The sequence below is a fragment of the Charadrius vociferus genome, unplaced genomic scaffold, assembly GCF_000708025.1.
Source record: "Charadrius vociferus isolate BGI_N301 unplaced genomic scaffold, ASM70802v2 scaffold455, whole genome shotgun sequence".
NCBI classification, from domain to species: domain Eukaryota; kingdom Metazoa; phylum Chordata; class Aves; order Charadriiformes; family Charadriidae; genus Charadrius; species Charadrius vociferus.
In genome coordinates, this window is record NW_009648550.1 from 3103520 (window position 1) to 3127451 (window position 23932).

At 39.7% G+C, this 23932-nt stretch overlaps 1 protein-coding gene across 1 annotated transcript in view; it reads left to right on the top strand.

Annotated features, from left to right (window-relative positions):
• VRK2 (vaccinia related kinase 2) overlaps positions 1-23932 on the top strand; it is a 45726-nt gene that overhangs the window by 21452 nt on the left and 342 nt on the right. Inside the window, exons 7-12 of the mRNA XM_009886071.1 lie at positions 1459-1591; positions 11647-11767; positions 14335-14393; positions 16190-16371; positions 20365-20538; positions 20845-21021. Coding sequence (XP_009884373.1) covers positions 1459-1591; positions 11647-11767; positions 14335-14393; positions 16190-16371; positions 20365-20538; positions 20845-21021 — 846 coding nt within the window. The remainder of the gene's footprint in view (positions 1-1458; positions 1592-11646; positions 11768-14334; positions 14394-16189; positions 16372-20364; positions 20539-20844; positions 21022-23932) is intronic.

Sequence of the window (23932 nt, forward strand, 5' to 3'; positions counted from 1 at the left end):
AAGTACCATACTTGAGTATTTATAAAAAAAGCAATTGCCTAATGTGAGAACTGGTCAATGTAAGGGGCAAAGGCCAGGTGGGAGTGTGAAAGTGACAGAGTGAGAAAATAACCTATGGGATATTGTGGGGTGGACAGACTGTGATTAAATTCCAGCTGCTTTCAACAAGTTACTGCTTGTCAGCTGCGCTGCAGTAATTGACCATGTGCATGTATTAAGTCCACCCCTGCTGGAGGATTGAACATTTTAATCTGAACTTCATGGAGTGGACTTGTGCCCTTAATCTAAATCATGCGAGTGGCAGAATTGACATGGATGCAGTACTGCGTGCGCTGTGCCTATAGAGAAATAGAGGCATAGGAGCCAGATGGCATGTTTGTCTTGACAGGCAGCAGAAGAACAGAAAGTACAATTCAGCTGTCCTGAGCTGTTCCGTTTTCAGCTTCAAATACCATAGAAGTGAGCAAGACTAAGTTTAAAGTCAGTTAATACTTTCACAGTTAAGTCCCAAGAATATGCCAGTGCATTTCCCAGATACATCATTCAGAACTGAGCAGCTTCCTGCCTCTGGTTATTTAGGTAGCTATAGGGAAGGATCCTGGGGGACAAAAATATTTACCTGTGTCAGAATGGAAAGGTGAATGTGGCAGAATGCATGAGCTTGCTGCAGTATACACGGTGGGGGCCCAAATTTTTTTCTCTTCCACTTTTAGCGCCATGGATTTGCTTCAGAATAACACGGAATGAAGTCTGGCTCTATGCCTTTTAAAATTTATTATAAATTCAGGCGTGATTTACTAAGAGTGCTTTCTGGGTTCGGCGGGAGCTAGTTTGTTTTGCTTTGCTTTATGTTACACTTTATGTTTAAATAGTTGTTGCCAGTATGGACTTATTGACAGTGATATTCAAAAAGAAGAGCCTCCAGTTAGGCTAATGCCCAGCAGCCCTGTGGTCACAGTCCCTCTTAGCTCTGGAGCTCTGTGTCCAGTCTGGCTGGGGGAAGCTGCTGCCTCTCACTTCCTCTGGCTTTTAAGTTGCACTGCGCTTACGAAATTGTAGGCTTGGCTGATGGAAAATTTGAACACGGGTGTGTATGTGCTTGTTTAAGTAAGGAGGGGAAGGGGTCCCATAAGCAACATGAGGATACATAAAAGGCATATTGCAGTTTATGATGTCTAGATGCCCACCTGGAGAGGAGAGAGCTTAGGAACAAAATAAAAAGACTGAAATTCTGCTCGACTCTGAAATAAGATAAGAGTATAGTAGTGGAAGGATTTAAATGGGGAGGGCAGCTGTTATAGCCCCCAGTTGTACATATTTTATCCTGCGGCACCATTTGGTTTAATAAAATTTAGATCTAAGGCTGTCCTTAACCTATCAGTTTCTTAAGACTTAATTATAAAGGTTATACTTTCAAAGGACAAAAGCATTATTCATTTGTCTGTTCATGTCTTCCAGGTTTATCTTGCAGATTATGGACTTTCCTACAGATATTGTCCCAATGGGAACCACAAACAGTATCAGGAAAATCCTAGGAAGGGCCATAATGGGACAATAGAGTTTACCAGCGTAGATGCCCACAAGGGAGTAGGTAGGTTTCTTTTTTTTTTATTTCAGAGGAGTGATTACAGAATGAGTAATCAGACTGTGTGAGCTGATGTATACAATAGAATTAGTCCTGGGGATTGCTCAGGGTTGATCAGACCCTTGCGTGGTGAGCTCTTCTTGTACCTGGAATGCTTCTCCATGGCTGGTGTGGGAAGGGGAGCCGCACGGTTGAAACTGAAAGGCTGCTGTGCGTATGGTACTGGGAGGTGCGCCAAGATGCCGTAAGGGCTTGCCATTAAACTTAATTGGTTCATGTTGGGAGTACTGGTTTGCGTTTGCTATACTCTGTAGAGGCAGAGGCGGTATTTGCTAATGTTGCATTGTCAAGGAAAAACATTTCAAGTCTGCACCGTCCTTTAGGGAGAGCTGTGTGTCAGTGTCACCATCTGTGTTATGAGAAGATATTTCAAGATGACATTCCTTCTGCAAGGAGAAAAACCTTTTTTGAAGCCATAAAGTGTTAACTTTTTGAAATCTTTTCCAGTAGCCTTTCATATATCTTACTTATTTAAACTCACTTTGATGGTATTGGAAACACATTTGCAGGTAAATTACATACATAGTCCTTTTATTGGATATTGATTGTACTGCCTTGCATTCCAAGGCAGACTTAATTCAACAATTCCCTAATTAGTTAAAGTCATAACCTATGTCTTGTATTCATTTACCATTAATTAAACCTTAGCTGTTTATTACACTGCAGTCCAAATCCAATAGCAGACCCACAGAGCCATGGAAAAGGGAATGGGAGGTCAATATCGAAAATATATGGTGCAAAGTCCCACTGATGGCTGCATTGTTCACAATCAATATGGTCAATGCAACACAACTTTCTTAGTTGCTATGTCAGCAAGACAAAAAGTCAATTCTAATGTTATGCTAGTGAAAAAAATTGTGATTATTGAAAAACTTTGACTCTTGCTACGAAACAGTGTTTTTGTTAACTTTTCTTTCCCCTATTTCCCTCCCCACCTCCCACCCTCAAGATCTTCTAAAACAAAAGGAATGGTTTTCTGCTGCCAGCTTTGCTAGGATCATAGTGTCACGAGCGATAACTGCAGAAATTTGTGCTTGTTAATAGCTGCTGAACTGTTACCTTAAACTAATACTTTCTAACGAGTTTTAGTTGGCACAAACAACTGTATATTATTGCTTTTTCTATTAAAAGGACCATTGACCATGTAATGTAGAGGGTCTTGATAATTTGCCAGTGCTGTTAAAACCTGCAGTCGTTTAACTCTGGTCATTAGGAAAAATGAAATAAGACTGTCAAGTATTTGCTGCTAAGACAATTGCACAATTTCACCTGCTAAAAAATATTTTGTGGTGAAGAGGGCATTTGTTTCAGACTCTTCTAGCACTCCCAAACATACAGTGCATTTTCTGGAGATCTGACTCTGGCTGTTTTTCCTGGTAGTGTGAGCAGTGTGTGTACTAGTATTTGATGTGGATGCTGTTTGAAGAACAGGTGGAAGCTGGAGTGTTTGGGATTTGGCAGTTGGGTAGTTATAGCAGCTAGTTTGTCTAGTGGACAGGTGTCTGTTGATGGGTATGTGGTTACAGGACAGATAATTCCTTTTATTTGAAAGAGTAGGGAATTTTTACAGATGTGGGTAGCAAAAGGTGTGCACATGCAAGTGTGAGTTAAGTTCTTGTCTTTTGCAGTCTGTGGGTTAGATTACTCCCTCAAGTAGCTAAAGCTATGATGGAATTGGTGAAAAGCAGAGGACTCCAGAAAAGAAAATATTCAGAAAGATAGCTTGAGGGAGCTTACCCCCATCTTACACCAGAAAATTTTCTGCTTGTTAATAGCTGCAAACGGAAAATCCATAGATTTTTCTGAGGCTTCTGCTAGAAAAGCCTGCAGAACATGATGTGGTATCTGGTATGTTGCGGAGAATCCGAATGATTTACATTGAATGCCTCAGCTCTGACCTTGTAACAGCCTGAATCCATTAAGGTCAAATTACCAGAGTTTCCCATTTGCAGCAGGTCTCTCAACATCCTAGGGAAAATATGCATCTGCAGTGACTTCTGGTGGAGATTGCACAGGTCCTGATGGCAGAACATAGCAACTGGTTTCTCTCACCTCATCTCTTGTTGGGAGGTTTAGAGTTGCGGAGATGTTTCAGGATACCAAAAGACTTCCAACAGATGGGACAAAGGGCTTCTTTGCTCAACAATCTCCCGTTTTCCTGACTCATGATTGAGTCTCAGCGCAGTCTCATGTAGCAAGTGAGGTGGGGTGCTCTTCTGAAAGGTGTTTAAAGAGTGCTTCACTGTTGGCAACTTAAAGCTGCATGGATGGCCTTCACTCTGGTGTTACCCATTTTTTCAGAATGGAGTATTTTTTTTATTTTAATGCTCTTGGAATATAGTTCTAACTTTTAAATATTGTTTTATATAAATGAGATCCTTTCCAGAGGGCATTTCCTGAATGTACATAGCAACATAAATATCTCAAACCTCAAAACCCCTGAATAGTGCCAGTTGCTGTATTGAGTTAGACAAATCAGAACATTTTTACTTGCTTATAAAGTAGCTACCTGTATATATGCAGCGATTTGAGGTACATGCTGAACCTTAGAACAAAATTATGAATCTCTTGCTTTCAAAAGCACCTCTTGGCAATGCTTGAAGCTGCAACCTCCTTGCATAAAGCCAATCAAATGTAACCACATTCTGCTAATTTAAATCAACACTGGTGTTTCCCTAGTTGAATTGAGAGTTTAACCGAGCTGCATGTCTATTTATTCCCCAGGCTCTCTGTGGAGTTCATCAGATAGAGAGGTTATGCAGTCCACTGAGATCCAGAAAGTTTCCTACCAGTGGCCACTGCATGGTAACGCTTTTGGGTGGTAGAATTAGTCCATATTCTTCTGACAGTCTCTGTTAAGGGCTGAGTTGGACGTGCCATTTCTGTGGCAGCTGATGGCAGATCGCTGCCTTCAAACAAGTTAGTTTGGTGCGTGCCAGTGTATACTGATGGTGCTGGTGGCCCTGACTTTGTGCTGGAATTGAAAAGGAATTCCCCCTGAGCTGGGAAAGGCTGGGAGCAGCTGCCCTGCCTGCTGTCTCGCTCTGTATGCTGGTTTTGTCTTTAGTTTTGCATGGCTCACCTGTGTTCTGCCCAGTGTGTTTGGGCCCCTCAGGCTGGCTCTTCTGTGCCGCAGTGCTGCTTGCGGGGCTTCTAGGCTTGTTGGGTGTTTGCAACTATTCATCGCAACCTGCTACATCCCCTATCTATGTCTAGCGTGCACTTTGAACCAGGTCAGGGCCCAAGTTGGGCTTTGCCACAGGATCTGACCCACACCGTCAGCATTCCTGTATTTGGTTGCTGAATCTCATTGCAACCAGTGTGTAGGCTTTTTAAATTTAAAACATTTTTATTTCGATGCAAGTTTGTATGGCGCAACTGCATTGTTAGTTTTCGCATAGTATTTGAGTGTATTCATTGTATTCGTTTTTAAAGACCATACTGTATAAACAGTATTACCTTTTTGTTTGTTGATTGATAATTAAAGAGAATTATATCTGCACCCAGTGTACATTTAAAAAATTGTTACATAGTTAGTGTTAAAAAGTAATATTTGGATCAATGCCTCCTATGGATTTTTGTAGATTTTCTACTCACTGAGGCATGCAGTCAATACCTAATTTCTCTGGAGATATACTGCGCTTAACATATTGAGTTTTTTTTAAATACTCCAGTCCTGTGCATTGAGTGCATAAGACCAGTTTTAATTTGCTGTCATTGATGAACGTAAGAGTATGAACTGTCTATGTTGAATTCTCTCCAGCATGTATTTGCGTTTGTCATAGATTTCAAGATGACTCCTTTTCCTTTTAACAATGTTTCCAAGTACCTTATAGCAGTTTTGCCATCTCTCCCACTGGGCGGAGCGCCAGCTGAAGTCCTTGTGGGACTTTTCTCTACATCTAGAATAGTAAAAGCTGCTTAAGACAGTAGTGGTGACTTTTGACAAGCTTGTAGATATGTAAAGTTTGATGGCGTTTGCCTCAATCAGGCCCACTGGTTGTCACTTTTTTGTAGCTGGTGAATAAGTTTTCTCTGAGCTGGTTTCATTGAGCAAAAATGTTTTTATTTTCATGTCCTGTGTTAGGGAAGGCAGTTGGAGCTATGTTTGACGCCATATTTTAGCCAGTTCTTTGTGCACCACACATTGGGTTATTGCAGCATGCGTTCCTTGAGGTCTGTCTGAGTGCTTGTGCACTGTGTTGGTACAGGGCCATGCAGGCATCGAGCCGGTTATAGGGAAAGCTCTCAGTTCTTGCTCTTATTTTCCCCACTGGTCTGACAGAACTGTTGTTGTTTGATATTAAAAACATAGCTCAATGCTCGTCCATTTTTCCTTTTCTTTTACATGCAGGGGTTGACTAGAATATATGCAGGGTTTGTTTTGTGAGGAAGGATGTGCAAGAATATAAACACCTATGCCTGGAAACATATTCTTTCTGAGCCCGCATAGCTTCCAGAGAACAGAGCTCTAAATGGCTCTGGATCAAGAGGTTTATTTGGCATCTGTCCATGTATAGTTAGGATTCAGAGGGAGCCTGCTGGATTTTTTTGCCGGTCAAATGAATTATTGATTTGCTGCAGTTTGGTATGTGTTTCCCAAAGACTGTGTGTAGGAGAAACTGTAAATCCTAAAAATAAAAGAAAAATATAACTGATCTGGCAACAAATGGGTGCGACTTTGCAGTGTGAAATAAATAGAAAAATGTTTTAATTTCTGAGTGTTGTATTAGAAATGTCTGCCCAGCAGAAGAGGGAGCAGGAGGTCGTTGTAAGCGAAAGAAGAGTCAGGCTTTAGCAAGGAGAAGATTGAATAGGTTCCTATAACCGCCTCTGTAAGCTTATTCTGTCCTGCCAAGAATGTCCAGGAGCAGCAAAAATAAGATGATGAGCATCACAACTTTCTAGAACAACTGATGAGTGTGGCTGGGAATTGGCTGTTTAATTTTGGCTCTCGTTCTCTACACCAGGAGTTCAAAAAGTTAGTGAATCTCACAGCTGCTTGTCAGCCCCTTACCTTTGTGATTTTTTTCTGCCACACAGATGTGAAAGAAGAGTAAAACTTCTGTCCCCACTCTCCTGCCACACGTTCTCCCTACTGCAAGCTTGGAACCTTTTACTTCCGACCAGGTACCTGCACCTCTTGCCACCACCATTTTATGTCCCACCCAGATCTCATGGTGAAGTTCCCTTGCATCTTCCAACCTTCCCACTACATAAACTTCTCCCCACCAAATCAGGACCCCAGCCCTCTTCCTTTCAGCACATCCCATTCCACCAGGCCTGATGGTTATTCATTCTCTGTCCATGTTTAGAGGAGAATCCTGCTGCCGGCTGCACTCTTCTATAATGGATGCAGCGGAGCAAGTGCAAAAACAAGGAGGCTCTGCAGTTGGATCCTGCTGGTCAGTGGACACGTGTAACTGTTTGGAGGTTGCTGTGCACATTGCTGCACATTAGGCTGTTGTGATTGTGCAGGATGGCTCTGCTATTTTGAAGAGGTTTGAGGACTGCAGTTTGGGGACTTATTAGCCTGCAGGACCTGCTGGCTCACAGTGTGCACATGAGCTTGGCCATGGCAGGACAGCAGCAGTCGTGTCGCTGCTTTTGTGGGTCTTGAAGCCAGTTATCCAACTACTGTGCTGGGACTGCATCCTGTGACTGACAGGACAGTGCAGATGTGCGGGCTGGTCGCCAGCTTTGATGCTGCGTTTGAGAGGACCTGAGCCCTCAGGACTGTGAGGCCAATATTGTCAGCACGGCCCTCTGCGTCCGCCCAAGGCGGGGTCAGTGCTGGGGAGTCACCGTTGTATCCTCCCTGTGAACAACTGCGGGAACTCCTGTCAGCTCTGCAGTAGGATTAGGTCATTGCCGTATGACCAGTTGAGCGTATAGCTGTAGGGTCTGAGTTTATGAGAGGGACCGTAGCTGGCACGGGAAGAGTTGCTTGTTGCCATGTCCCAGACTGAGTTCTCTGGAAGAGTTGTAGTCCAGTTGTGGTGACACCATGTTTGCACTGAATTTTTCTCTCCAACATTCGGTGGTGTCAGTGAGTACTTCAGAAACGTGACAAGCTAACAGTGCAGAGCTGTACATGAGGGGAGGAGAGATTGTTCCCGGCTCCTGCTGGCAGTAGTCTTGCCTGAGACTGGATAACTGTACAGAATGGCCTTCGAGCTTTACAATTTTTTGTAAATTTAACTATATTTAACCTTTTTTCTGTAGCCACCCACTCTATCCAGTTAGTCACTATCCTGCTGCAGTGAACTCCCCAGGCTGACCAGTACTTTGAGGAAGCAGTATTTCATTATTAGCTTTTTTTTTTTAGCCTATTCCTTTCTCCTGCCCCTAATATAGGCACTGATTTTTGACAAGTCTTATATTTGTCTGGTTTTTTATCATCTCAACCTTGAGTTAAGAAGTTATATCACTTTCAGTTCATTTATTAGAACATTGTGATGATACATTTTTAATATAATTATATTCTCCATGGTCATGTTAGCACTCCTTTCCTTTATGGGCTTTTGGATTAATGGATATGGTATGAGTTATATTTGTTTGTGAATTAACATGAATTTGTATGCTGTAATGCCAGTGAGAATTGGAGGTTCCGCTGCATCTAGATGCAATACAAGCAACTAAAATGATCATTTTTATGAAAAGCTTCCAATCTAAAGAAGCACTAATGGTGAAATGTAACAGTGCTAATTAAAAACAATAGAAGAACATTTCATCTGTCACTCGTTAGCCTTCAACATCTTTACAAAAGGCTTGTGAAAGTTAGCTTAGTAAGGGCCATAGAGGAAAACTCCCTTTCTTACCTGGGTTTTGGATGAGTTCTTGGGAGCAGTGTAGTTTTGAGACCATATTGTGGCCAGTGTGATATCATTTATGATCTATTTTGAAATAGTAATCTGAATATAAATCTGAATATAAACTGCCAAATCCAGTAGACAGAGATACATAATATATTTTTGTCTCAGGATGAATTGCTTCAGTTATGTTATTCTGAGTTATCGTTGAACCCTGTGCCTGCATGTTGAGTATGTGTTTGTGGTGTATATAAAACTTGTTATGGCCTGACTCTGATTTCATTGATGTGGTTGTTAATTCATTAACTTCAATGGAGCTGTTCCCGATTTATCTTGGCAAGAGTGAGGACAGAATCAGGCCTTAAATCTTCAAATTAAAAAAATAAACTATTAAAAATATTGTGAAATAAAATATTGCCAACATGTTCCCCTTAAATAGTATTTCATATGAGACTAAAATAAAAATATTTCTGGTTAATAGAGAAGCAGAAATCAAATATCCATTAAAAAGAAAGGAAAAAAAAACACCCAAGTTTTTAATCTACAGAAAAGTAAGAGAATTTGATTTAAATCAGTACTATTTTGAATGTATGCTCTTGTAACAGTGATATGTTCTCAAGCAGAATCGTTTTATTTTTGCATGGCTATCACATTTAAAATGAAAACAGATTGACTTCTCTCAGTTGATGTTTATCGAGAATTCTTGTAACTTCAATTGTACTAGCAGATTTATCTTTGCAAGTAAACATATACTTGAAATTAATGTATTAGTGCTTTATTTGGGGTGAAAATCTAATTATTCCGTTGTGCACAGATAATATTAATTCATTAAAGATTAGTTAGTTGACTATTTTTTTTTATAAGGATCTAAATGATTTTAAAAGTTGAGGAAGTTAGCATCTCTAATACTGAGCTGACAAAGGAGTAGAGAGAAGGAATAAGCTAGTGCAGTCAAATAATCAAATGTTGACATTTTCATGTGGTTCTATGAAAACCACATGTAAATGTCTTTACGTAGTAACATTTGCAGTGACCCGGGAGATACAATGATAGGGGAGTTTACCATCTCTCTGTAAAACGTTTCCCCTTTTATTTTTCAGTGATGTATGGCATAGTTACATGTACTTCCCCTTCCTCCAGCTGACTACTGTGGCTTTAGGAAGGTATTAGTAAAGTCTTACTTGCGCACATCTCCCTATTTGTGAGGGCTTTGCCCTAGTGTTAGTCAGGAAGTGGCTCGAAGATCTGCGTGTGAGTGAGAAGGTAATTAGCCACGGCCAAACTGTTAACTGTGAAGTAAACTTTACTCTTGGGGGACTGTTTTGTCAGAAAACGAGTTATCTTAGGTTAGCTTCTGGAATCTAATTGACTTAGCATTATTTACAGATTCGTATCAGTTAGTCCCTCAGTGAAAAAAGTGGTCCGTTGTAATTTCGACACTTTTTCTCAAAAGGCTGCTTTCTGTAGCCCATCGTACACAAACAGGTGCCAAAAAAAGCATTGTGTGAAAATTAGAGGATCTGCAATCAAAAATTCTGTCTTATATGGTTATAATCTGGAATTGCCATAATGGAAAGAGTTGTGAACACATGTGTATGAATGGAATTGTTCCACAGTTAACAGGAGATTTATGGCTGAAGAAATCACTACAGAACAGCAAGTGGTAGAGATTGTGTTTTTATTTTAATACGAGAGCCAAGTCTTGCATTAGGATGTTGCTGAATCTAGTGCAGAAAATAAACGGCACCCAAGGGATAGTGTAGCATTCTGTTAGATTGAAGGGCCTTTAATAATCCCATAGTCTAATAGCAGTTAAGATAGAGACTGTATAAGAACTAATCTTCTGCTTTTACAATAATATGAGTACAGTAACAAGAAACAGTTACGATGTGTTGGCACCGTAGCTTTTAGCAGATGACTTTTTAAATTAAAAGATAAGTTTGCTGAGCGACTTTCTGGAATTTATTTAATGAAGGCACATAAAATATGATATCTGTTTACAGCTGGATTAACAGCACTATGCTCAACTACTAGTCTTTACGCTAGACAAAAACTACAGAACAAATCTGAAATCTTCTTTTCTTCCCGGAAAGTACAAATTCATTTTGGAAAAGCATAAATTTAACTTCTACATCTGTCTGTCTTTAATCACGATTAACAGTTCCTGTTTTTGCAGATTGCATGTGGTCTTGACTTGCACAGTATAGGCTGCAAGTCAAATGTGTACAAAGAAATATTGCAGCAGTTGTGCTTGTTCAGTTTTTTCAGGTTTGGTTTCCTCTGAATAGCAGCAAGCAATAGCAATTCTACTAGTATTGCACTTTTTTTTCCCCCTCTTTCTCTTGGGAAAAGTCAATCTATGGATTAACTTCAGTTAGCTGTTTTTCTGCATAGAAGATATTTGGGGATGGGGTTAATTTTTGATTGAATTATATCTACTGTATTTTTATTTTGTCATTAGTGTATCTGTTTGAGGTGTGCAGAGAGAGAGTAAGTTGTTTCTGAAATAACTTCCTTTGTGGAAGCAGTAGCGGTAAGTTTACACAGGACTTGCTAAACAGCGAGTGTATTTTAGCTTGTGTGGCGACTCTCTAAACAAACAGTTCCCGGTTTGTGTAAGCAGACAACTTTGGTGTGTAAATTGTACACTAGATGGCAGTTTTGTCATATCTTCCAAGTTCAAATAGCTCTGTAGGAGAACAGGAAAGGCCATCAGTGTTTAGTCTGCACTCACAGGGTCCCTGCATGACCAATGTGGACCCCATGGACTTCCTGGAACATGTGTTAGCAATTTAGCAGCAGACATTTATTTCTTTGTTTTACTGCTTGGCTCTTTGAGAAAGTGTTGGTACTCAGTTATGGGCTGTCTGGATCATGTCAGAGGCCATGGGGATCAAGTCCATGTGACAGGCCAGACTGAGGAAGGATGAAGTTGGAGGAGGTGAGGAAACTGACCCTTACTTCAACAGTAACAAGTCACTGCCTGTCTGTGGACTGTGGCCAAATGCTGGGGCGTTTTAGGTCTAATACAGCTGAATAAACAAAACACTTTGCCCATTTGGCTTTTTCATATTTCATCAGCACTAGTTCAATCAAAGTCTTTTCTATTTCCTAAGAAGAGGTTCTTATTCTTCATCTTTTTTTTTTTTTTTCTTTTTCCTCTTCCCCCTCTCCCTCCCCACATTTTAGCCCCATCCAGACGAGGTGACCTTGAAATCCTTGGCTACTGCATGCTGCAATGGTTATGTGGGAAGCTGCCCTGGGAACAGAATCTGAAGGACCCTGTAGCTGTCCAGACTGCGAAAACAAAGTAAAAATAAAACAACACACACATGTACACATGCGCACACATACCACCCTAGAACCCTGCATTGTCCTCATCACTTAACAAAACAGGTCTGAGAAAGACAGCTTTACATCCTGTAGAATGGCACCTTACAAGAAAGCCAAAACAATTTTCCTTAATTTAGAGATGTTAGAAGCAGTTAAAAAGGTGAATTCTATGTGCATGTATACCCTCTTCCACATGTCTGTGTGTACTGCTGTAGAGATACGATAAATTCAAACGCACAGTACACAGTCATTTGTCTGACATGTATTTTTTTAGTACTCTTTTTTTAAAGAAAACATTTATGAATTAGTGCAGGCGTTACTGCACAAACAGAAAGTTGTGGTGTGTTTCCATTAAACTCCATGGGTGCTTTGTAGAGACTATAGTACAAACACCTCTTGGAAGTTTTTCCACGTGTGCATTTAATTTATCTAACTTTCTATGGGACACTTTTTCCGATGTTTTTATCTAGGTTTTTAATATATAAGCCTACTGCTGCTACAAACAATTAAATACCAAAATGCTAAATAACTTGATTAAAATCTTTCCTTTATCCCAACATGACTCACTGAGAGCTTGCTAAAGCACCAGTGTATTAGTGTTTTCTTTCTCTGTTTTCACAGTTGGGACTTGAGAGAGTTAATTGCATGTGGTACAGCGTAGCCTGTAGATGGCTATACAGAGGAGTAGTTACCCATAAATGTAACATCACAATTGGAGGAGGCAGCAAACTTTTAAGTAGGGCAAGTCACAACAGAGGTACACAATAGGGATAGCTGATCCACAGAAATCAATCTGCAAATTCAGTGTGGCGTCGGCTCTCAACAGAGAAAAAGGTTAGCCTGCAGACTGCGGATAATACAGATTGCATCTGTAAATGTTGACATCGTATGTTATGTTTAATATTTCTCCTTTAGAACTTCTGATCATTACACAGCCCCCTGCAAGGTAACACTTATACAATTCAATGTTAAATCAATTTAATCAATCAAGCTGCTTCACTAATTCTTCCCTTGCAGTTAACCCTTAGATTGCTAGTGTTTTCAGGATACCGAGCAAAGAGATGCTTAGCGGAAACGCACAGAAAATGATACAGATTCCATTTATCAGAAATACTCTATTAGTGTAATGAATTGCGTTCTTGGTACTAGGTAACTTGCCCAGGTCATCCCCTTCTATTTATCTTAATTTTCAGTGCCTATACTGTTTTCAAAGGCCAGAAATAGACAGGCAGATATATATGTGCGTATCCAGTTGCTTGTAAGTTAATAAGTACTTTACCAGCACAGTTGAATCACTTCTGAGCGTGCCAGTCCTGTGCTGTGGGGCCTGTGTGATGGGGAGGAAGAAGGGACTGGGCCTGGAAGGTGGGGTGCAGTTGAAAGGTAGGAGCCGGAGCAGAAACTCAAACTCTGTTGTTCACCAGTTGTCTCATCCTCTCATCCCTTCACTACAAGTTCTTAATCTTTGCTCTCAGTGATGCTGGGGCGATGAGGCAGCTCTGCCAAGTCTTTGAGCATTGGCTAAGGGGGTATTTAAGGACTGCTAATATATTTGAGTTTAGAAATATCCATGCCATACCATAATTAGAGGAGAGGCTCCATTTGAATTAGAATTTAAGCTAGATTACAGGAAAATATTTCAATGTTTCATTTCCCCAAAATTGAAACCCTTATTTCTGATGCTAAACAACAGATTACTGAATTGAAGGCATTCGCCTATGTACTCCAACTTTATGCACTTGAGAACACATTCTGTTATTGATTTGTGGACCTTTATTGCTCCTTTAAACAAATGAACAAAAAAAAGGATCCCTTAACAGTTTTAATAGCTAGACTGAACTAACAGATTTCACTTATTTGGGGCAAGGGGGCTTGCGCAGGTTCCTGCAGGTGCTAGGAGATCATCCTGGTTCATGCCTGCACAAAGATGAGAGTTGGTGTTACTTCATATGTTTTTACGGAATGACAGATTCTGAGCTCCAGTGTCCTTTGCTGTTCCTGGATAGATAGAAAGTACATGTGTGGCCCTGCCCTTCAGTTTATGAAGTGCCTAGGACTTAAGGTTGTTTAACCTTCCTCTCCCCTTTTGTCCTTGCCGTGCCTGCTTGTAATTTTGACAGCCGTCACGCAGCTGCCCGTGAGCTACGTGGCAGAAAGAACCTGATGCTAAATGACTAATAGGCAGACCAGAACTGGTTCTTAAATTCTGAAATACAAATATTAATCCTAAAGCTGAAATCAGAACAAACATTTCAGCTCAAAGCATTTTTCTTTTTCTTTCTAGAAAGCTTAAAACATTTGCAAAGAAAAACTTAAAGTGCAGTCTTAGCTGTAAGCCTGGTCTTGCTGAAATCAGCGGTCCCCAACGAGTTAAAAATATAGCGGGTAAAAGGAGATTTAGTTTTAAAAGCAGTACTGTGAATCATTAGCTATCCCGGAGGTCCACTCCCTTTGGAATTGAGACTTGCTGTCTTCCTAAATCCCAAATGAAGAATCACCTGCTCCAAAACCACATTAAATTGTTGCACTCTCGTGTTGTTTCAGACTTATGGATGAGCTCCCAGATTCAGTGATGGAATGGGATTCTTCTGGAAGCAGCTGCAGTAAGTGTGCTTGTACTATGTACCATATAGCTCTTTAGTTTGTTACCAAAAATACTTTGAAGTGTCTTAGTCTATTTGGGGGAAGCAGTAGAAAAGTGAAAGCAACACAAATTTAACAAAGTCTTCAATAACAATCTTAAATGCAATGCCTGAGTTTTGCACCTTAAGGTAGATGCCTTCAGCAGGCCTGAGTCTATGCTGTATTACGGGGCTCTGGTCTTGGGGCAAACTATAGTGCACAAGCAGAAGTCATCCTTCAATCAACCCCTTGAAATCAAGACTGCGTGAACCACTCTGGTACATACCTATCCAACCAAAGAATTCAGCCTGCAATATCTGTATTTAGCTGATAACACAGTTGTTACGCAATACTCATTGTTAGATCGTATGTCACACACATTAATTCAGGGTGCAGTTTAATTGAACTAGTAGTTCTGACTTCAGTGGAACTGGATCAGACCCTTCCTGTTCAAGCTTAATATAGTTTAAGCATTTTTAGCTCAAAGGCAAGGGGAGAAAGCAAATTTCTGGATGCTGTCGAATGCTGGTCACTCTGCAATAAGTGATTCTCAATGCTTACTGATACAGGATACTTAATGCTTTTATTGCAGGAACTCTTTTTTTTTTTTTCTGCTGCTTTCCTGCATTATCCCATAAAAAAAGTATTAAGTAGGTGATACAAATATTGAGGGCTAAATTTTCAACCCCAGTGTGTGGTAGTTACAAAAGTCTTAATCAGTCTCATCCGCGATGTATGCCATAAAGTGACAGAAGGGATCTTAGCCATATGTAAGCCAAGGTTTTTAGGAAGCGGTGACTATCTTAGAAACAGAAGTAGCTGTTAGTATGGAAATAGTAAGCAACTGTCTACAAAGGGTTTATTGCTTAGTATGCAGAGTTTGAAAAAGCAAATGAATGGACAGTTTGTCTTGTCATATGTTTCTTCCTTCACTGAAATAAAAAGTCACCCAGGGAAAACACGAAACCTCCTTCGGAGGTCAGTAACTATCTTTGGTTTATTCACTTATTTTCATAACATTTCTGTATTTGAATTATCGGAATGCATCATATATTACATAAAATATATTCATGATGTGTATACATACTTAGTAAATCGCTACTTCTGGGATTTTATAAGATGCTAATATCTGGTGTAGCACTCCAGTTTTAGGGTACACTTGGGTCTTTCACTGAAAGAAAAGTTTGATCCCCCTTGCTCTGTAATAGCATTATTTCTGCCCACTCGGTGGTTTCCAGGTTTCTGGAACCCCTCAGTAATGATAGGAAAATAATGCTGCTGTTTCACTGGTTTAGGGATGTAATCTCAAAAGCAATATTTGTCCAAGTATTAAAAGTAAAAAAAAAATGTTGCTTTTTTCCCAAAGCATGCAACGTATAATATCTATGCAGAGTAAAATAATGTTGTTGAGAGTAGTTAATATTTAAAGAGGTATTCTGAACTATCACATGTAAAATATTTCTATTTTATGCCAAATTATCAGTATTTGTTGATAAAGTATTTTGATTATTTTTTATACTTAGATAGCTTTCGGTACTATACAAATTACTGTATGTATATAACAACTTAAGAGCTAGCTTGTTTATCCAAGTCTCCCTTTTCCTTTTTTCATCTCAAAAAGACAAGATATTGTCGGTTCTGTGTTTTGAGTGTGTCTTCAGCTGAAATTGTATCATCTTGTTTGGCAATGTAGGATTGGCATCCATTTTGGAATTAAATTCTTACTGGAGTTCTAGGTCTACATCAAGTGAAATTTACATAAAAATATGCTCTACAGGTGAAATATCCAAGTTTTTGGCATGTGTTTACGGCTTAGCTTATGATGAGAAGCCAAAGTATCAAGTGCTCAAGAAAATCCTGCTGGATGGACTAGAGTCAAGTGGAACTCGCTATGATGGCCCTCTGGAATTTTCCGCTGCAGCATGCAGGCGAAATCACTGTGCTGCTAAAGTGTCAAAAGTAAGTAAGGCAGTTCTGGGATTATTTCTGACATCTCCAGCTTGATTGTTGCCTTTTTTTTGTAGAAGAGGAAATAGTTTTAGATCTGAAAATGAGGCTGACACAGCAGTTCTTTTGCCTTAAACACACCATGTTTGTTAATTCCTGTTTCCCCTGGCTTTGCTAAAAAGTGGGATGTCAACCCTTAAGGAGGAAGAACTGTCATGAGTCCTTTTGACCTACAGCCTCTCACTTCAAAGCGGTAGGTCTGTGGAGAATGATTTACTTTCAGGATAATGGGGAAGTCAAGGACTTTGTTCACTAACATCTTGAAGACAAGCACGAATGCCAGGTTTTTCTTTCGTTCTAGATTAAAAGCAAAGTTACCTTTATTAGTGAAAGCATTTAATTCATTTTCTCATTTTCAAACTGTTCATTGTCATTTGCCTTTATACTCCTGCAGCCACTAATATGGAGGAGGTATTATTCTGGGATTTAACTTGGTTACTTGTGTGCAGTGCTGTGATGCACTAATGCAGAATTTTAAAACTGACAGCTATCGTGAACTGTTTTCCTTTCGTACCTTTAAGTCTGAAACTATACAGTTAATAAAACCATGTTTTAATAAGTGGAGATTGAGGCAATTAGCAGTCTTACTGGACTTGCTGTGAAATGTCAGTCCCATCATACCGCTGCCTCGAAACTCCCCGTATGCGAAAGCCCTATTTCTGTCTGCGATGCGTGTGCAATAAGGCAGGGTCAGGGTACCATTCATTTTTAATATTTCTGGTGAACTTTGGACCATCACAAGCGTACGTGAGCCAAGAATGCAGGATGCAAACTAATGTGACTGATAGGCTGCTAGATGAATGGTGATTCAAGTATCAGTGCACAGATGGTTCTGATTTGCTGAGTTTTGTAGCTGCTGCAACTGAAGACATAAAATATCCTTCTAGTCATAAATTAGCTCTTTGGAAGCAAAACCTTGGCACCAGAGCTTTACAACCTTCAATTAGTAGGGAAAGAAGTATTTGAATGACTGTGGTATTGACATCTGTAGGCCTGCATAGTAATCATTCCTAATAGAAGAGAATATCTGTTTGAGGGGGTTTTGCATGGCTAATTAACCACCAGTGAGAATATGTAATTTTTTCATGATCTCCTGATTGTCACCTTTCTCTCATGATACAATTACATTTTATTGTAGCAAGTGCCTCACAAACCAATTGTCAGCACTATTTACGTATTATGGAAGGCAGAACAAAAGTTCGTGTTTAATAAAAAGGCACTGGGTTTTGATCTCGGTAATTACAGATACTTATTTTAGCAATTTTATTGACTTTTCTGATTTTATCACTTTTTTTTTTTCTTTTAACCAAAGCAAAAGCTGTTTTTCTTGCTGTGATGGGGACCACTTTGTCCTCACTAATTTGAGAAGCTTTTTTAAAAGTTTGTACTGTTTTCTGAACTGAACTGAAATATCAGGTAGCTGTTAACTGATCTGCAGCTGATCCTGTTGGATCTCTGGTTCACAAGACTTTGATTTCTTTGAGTCAGATACTGAATAGTAAATCTATTTTCTTCTTATTGCCTGGCCTAAGACTTGACAGTATGCTGGCATAAAAGATGATCCTGACCTTCCAGACTGTAAAAGCTGCTGCAGCTTTTGCTATTTGCAAGTGCACAACCCCACTGAAAAATCCATGAATGAGGAGTGTCACTTATCACCACTCCTGTGCTGTAGGACTAAGCAGAATTGGTTTTGATGGCCAAGAACAAGAACAGAGAGAGAGTATGTCTGCATGTTACTAAATCTTGGCAATTGTCATCATGTTTTCAGAGAAACTTTTAACGGTAGCATCGTGCTTCTTGGAATGGTAAGAAAGCTAGCGCTGCTCCCATGAGCACCTATTTTTTACCTGAGTATGTTTCTTCATCCAGTTCTGCTGCTTACAGGAGCATGTTTTCCTGTAACATTCACTGCAAAACAGCTGCAGAAAGGAAATTTCTAGGGATATTCAAAGGACTTAAGCAGTACTTAAGTACAAGTAGAGAGAGCAGATAACTGAACCTTCTCTAAATTTATTGCTATTTTCAGAAAATCTGATTTTTCAATCTGTGGTTGTTGGCTGTGGAGGATATTCAAGGCCTGGTGCACTTTGGTGTACAGTCCTGACAAAGCGTTCGATGACAGGCAGGCACTTCCCACTGCATCTCTTCCCGGCCCTGTCTGTAGTTATCCTAGGTCTGACTCTTTTCATCTCGGCCCTCTGCATTCCCTTTCCACCTCTCCTTTTATTCACCAAACACTTCTCCCATTAAAGAGGCAACCTAAGAATAGTGGGAGCCACTACAAACAATCCACTGTCTCCTCACTTCTTGCTTATGAGCAGAATCTGACTCCAGATGACCTGTCTGATTCCACCTGTACCAGTTTGGTACACAGGAAAGAGGTGATTGTGGGTTAATTCCCTTCTGAAGACCAGTAAGCACTCGTCAGCACCAATAAGGGGATCCTGTAACTCTAGCTCCTTGAAGATAATGTGAAGAGGAATTGCCACAGAACATGAATTTTAAGATGCATCTCCCTGTATAGTACACGAGTCTAATCTGGAGATGACGTAAAAAGCGTAACAGTGGCTACATCCTGGTTCTTTGTTTCATTTGCACACCAAACATAGGTGATAAAATATTAATTGTAAATTAAATTTGTTTAACACAGGTTTTGGCGCTGGATAAATATTTTCAGCTTTTTCACCTACAGTGAAAGTGCTAGCATTAGTGCCAAATGAGGTGTGGTAAGGCCAGCTGACTACTTGCTAGATTCGTAGATCTCATATGAAAAAATAATTACATCAATACCAACTTGTAATTTGTATTAGTATGGAATATGGTAATTTTTAGGCATACATAGTAAATATTTTTGCAAGTGCTGTAAGTCCTGTTTTGAAAGTGATGTAGTCATTTAAGGTGTGTACGCACTGTGAAGATACCAGAGTTAGCTGTCAACAGGATTAGCAGTTCTTGCACGGCGCAGTTAACTGTCAGTGTGGCACTGAGCCTCACCTATGCCACTCCATTTCACGGGGCTATCCGTCTACGGTGTTTTGTCCTGGGGTAGACTGTTTGAAACTAGCTTGAGTTGTTGTTCAGAACAGATACACCTTTATGTTTCTAAACATTAATAGTTTTCACTGAGCAGAACTATGGATTATATGCTTAAAAGGTGTTTTGGATTAAACAATATATTAAGTGCCTACTGGCACTTTCAACGGTATTTAGGTTGTGCAATTTCTATCTATCTCCTGTATGTATTTCATTTTCAGTATAAAAAAGAAGGCCATTATTTCTTTTTAGCTTCTATATTCAGATACAGCTGCTGCATAGAGGACCATATGCAAACATTACACTCACAGAGTTATTAGTGTGCCAGAAGTACCAAAGGCATGTGGCATACAGCCTGTGTTTTGGCTACATTCGTCTTCCAAGTTACAAAAGCCAAAAACAGACATCGTTTGATACTTAGTGCTTAGAGCAGCACTGCAAAAAACTTGCATGAACTCATGCAACTATTCACTGCGTATTCCCCATTTACAATTTAGAAGACTGTAAGAGAATCTAAGCCTTAACTCTTAAATTAGATTACCTGAGTCAGAAGACTTAGTGATTATCTTACTTTAGAGAGTTTTGCATTTGACTCGGTCCAGTGATATGAAATGCATTCAGCTCTACTTGTTAATGAAACAAACAGTTACTTACTGGCATCAGTCCCAATAAAGGTTATTAGTGAATGTTTTGAAATGTATAACTGAAGTTTATCTTATAGCATACTTCCCAAATACAGCATAGCTCTAACTTTGTACGGTTTGAAGAAGACACTTACTGATAATTAAAATGCTGAAAACAATTTTTTTGAGACAGATAAAAGCTTATTCTAATTCTGTGTTCTCAGTACTGAAGATGGAACATTTTTCTTCTTTTCACTATACAAAATTGTTCACTGTACATCAACAGGTTCGCTTACCAAAGCCTATGCCAAAACCAGTTCAGCAGAAGCAAAAAAAGACGGAAGGTGAAGAATATGTCTGTCAAAACAAAGCCCATACTGGGGTAACAGGCAAACAACTCCACGATGAAGAAAAGCCAAGTAAATTAAACAGGACGCTTCACCAACCAGAGCCTCAGCAGGTGAGGATTTGGGTACTGCAGTAATGGATGGTATCTCCTGGCAGCGTGTCTGCTCTGTTAGCTCAGTGTCCACCTTTTGCCATGGGCAAGGAAGGAAAGCACTATGTCACATACGCTTACTGGCTTGCGTTATTCCAAATGTAAAACTCCCAAGTTTCTTGTACGCCCAGAGAATAAGCGCAAAGAGGGCACTACCCTTACCTGTCTCAAACCTGACAGGTCCAGGTGTTGGAATGGTACTTGTGATAATTTTGAACAGTACTGAATTCTTTTCAGCAAATAGCATTACTATCTGTATATCAACAGGTTCACTTACCGAAGCCTTCACCAAAACCAGTGCAACAGAAGCAAAACAAGGTGAAAGAGGAAGAAGGTAACTGCCTAAGCAGGCCCCACGCTCGGGTAACACGCCGGCAATTCCAGGCTGAGGAGAAGCCAATTAAATTTTACACAACGATTCAGGAGCCTGACAACCCGCAGGAGGTGAGGTTTTTGGGGTAACCTCAGAACAGTCAGAGCACCCTGTGAAAGAAAGATCAGCTTTTCTGAAAATAAGTTTAAAAAACAAACCACCAACCCACACTACCACAAACAAAGCCTAAACTAACTGTATGCAAACTAGATGTTTGTCACAAACACTGAAAGTTTGTGTTTAGTTGCTTCCTCATACTATTAGCAAACTAACACTCCAGTTTCTTCTATAGTTTGGTAGCAAAACACTGCAGTTTGAGTAGTCCAGCAGTGTGCAGATAAAAGTGTTGGGAAATGTTGGTCTCCCTTTGTGGACCCTGTTGTTTTCTTGGTAGAAACTTACTTCAGTAGTTTCCTTTTCTGTGTAGTGGGAAACTTCACAGCACTCTTTAATTAAGTTCTTAAATTTTGACTTTTTAATCTGAGGATTTGAGTAGTTAACTAACTCACCTCACATAATATTGGCAATTTACTGCATAAAAGGGTTGAATGAATGTATTCAGTCTTACTCTTCCACTGTACGTGAAAAAATGGCTGAAAAAAATTAATCAAGGTTTTAGGAAAAATAGTGTAGAATAAAGTACATCTTAGTAATCACACTGTGCTCCTTTACTATGGAGTTTAAGCATATTACAAGAAAGAGATTCTACCCCGTTTTTCTTTCATATAGAAAAATAACTTGTTAAATGAGAACAATTTCTAATAAGCATAAAAATGCAACTTTAAAGGTAGCTTTATTATTAATCCAACATTCTTTGCTTCAAGCAGTCTGCTGATCACTGCCGGGAGACTCCGGTACAAGGTAGGAGAGTGAAGCAGAAAAAGCACAGCTGTATCTGAGAGCATCAGGCAGTGAAGTGGTGAGCAGAACAATTGTTGGAGATGTTTTGGCTGATAGCAAGGTAGACAGATTCTGAAAAGTCGCTGGAGTCCTGACACAACACTGACTCAAAGTAACAAATACAACTTTGTACTACAAAGATATTCCAGTGCTACTTCCTAGACCACAACTGTAAAATTTAAAAGCTATTAGCAAAAACCGTAGCAAATCTCTTTCCTCCTGTATATTGTATAAAAGCTACTGTAGTCCTAAAAAAGAAGTAGATATGGAAAGAGAGCCACATTTAGGTTTCCAACATGACATAGGGAAAAAAAAGAGCTGCTGTAACTTCCCCTGTTGACTTGAAGAGCAAGCACACAGTATGGATTGTAGATCTTGGCACCGGAGAGTAACCTGGGGATTTCTATTTCCCTCCTTTTTGTGGGAAGAAGGAAAAGTACATTTTTACAGAAAGACTGATCACTGGTCTAGTATTCAGACTATATTTGTGTTTTGATTTAGTCTTTATAAAGGAAAAGCTGCTATTCCAATATGATTAATAATGCTGCATCTGTGTAGAATAGTTCTGTGGTATTTACTGAATGTTATGCATAATAGGGGAGAGTTAAAATGGCTGTCAGATAACATTTGAGGTATTCGAATGAGAAACTAGAGAAGGAAAAAAGGCAGGATTGAATTAGTTTCATTTTGCAGACTTCCTCTCAGTTCCTTTCACATAATTTAGGAGACTGGTAAAAGAAAGCTATATAGGAAGGTTTAGAGTACTGAGGTGATGAAAATTCGGGAGGATTCTTCAGTCACAAAGCGGGGAAAAAACCAATGGTTCATGCAGGCACTAGAGTGGCGAGAGGCTGCCCCAGCATTCTCCAGACAGCAATTCCAAACACTTCGGTTAGGCAACTGCCTGGGCTGGTTACTGTACGTTAGACACTTAGGGGATGGCCAACCTGTTGACATTAACAGACAAAGCAGTTAAAGGTCAGAATACAGAGCTTGGAGGGAAAGTCCTCTTTCTCCCTGGTTTATCTTTTGGGGCAGTACATTCAGAAAGACATCACATAGCTGGGACAACGAAAGAATGAGTGGGTCTGCTTAGTCCAATGCTGCTGGAAAGCAGTTACAATTTAGGTATGAATTAAAATGAGAAACAGTTTTATGCTGAAAGGGGAACACCTGCCCAAGAGGAGTAGGATGCTTGTGGGAGACAGGACAGGTGACAAACTGGGAAAGAGAGAATGAGGAAGACAGAAGTAACATCTAGAAAATAATATGGAAACAACAAAAAGCAGAGAAGAAAAAACCCATGGGCTGCCTTTATGTTGGACATAATAGTATCTTTCTATCAGATAGGGCCCATATTTCATTAAAGAAAAGGAAACAGACATGAAAGAGGAGTAAAACAGGAAGACAGGAAATGTCTATTAAAGTACAATTTAGGTTATGAATTTTCACCCAGAAAACTGTATTGCTGGGGTTGAAATTAAGTGGGATGTATTGTTAAAAAATAACATTGTGAATGGGATTATGGAAAGGAAACCAAAGGTGGAAATTTTTCTAAGGGACAGTGGAAAATACGGTCAAGTGTTGGATATGTGAGAAACGGAATCATAGCGTTTGGGGATTCCTTTCAGACATGGAGATCAAAAAGCTAATCTAAGGATGACAGTGCTTCTGGTGACCTAAAAAACCCCAAACCCTACCCTATCCAACTAGAACAAAACCCGCGCTACTAGCATATTTATGCTACCTGTGGTAAATCAGGAGAACTTCAGTTTCACTAGGAAGTGCACAAACTTACACAAATTAAAACAGCAAATCAAGCTTCAGAGTAATGTCTAGGGTTCCCAGGCTAAAACTTTATTAGCAAGAACACTGTAAAGATTTAATATATTAACATTTTTTGGAAACAAGTTTAAGATACAGAAGAATTTCAGCTGTTGACTTCAGTAATAAATATAGAGCATGTCTCTTTAGAAGGTGTTTAATCATACCTAATGTTATGCACTTAATATACAATATACTTATACATGCAGATTCCAGAGTTAAGACTTTGTAAGAATTGTATTGCTTTCTCTAGGATAA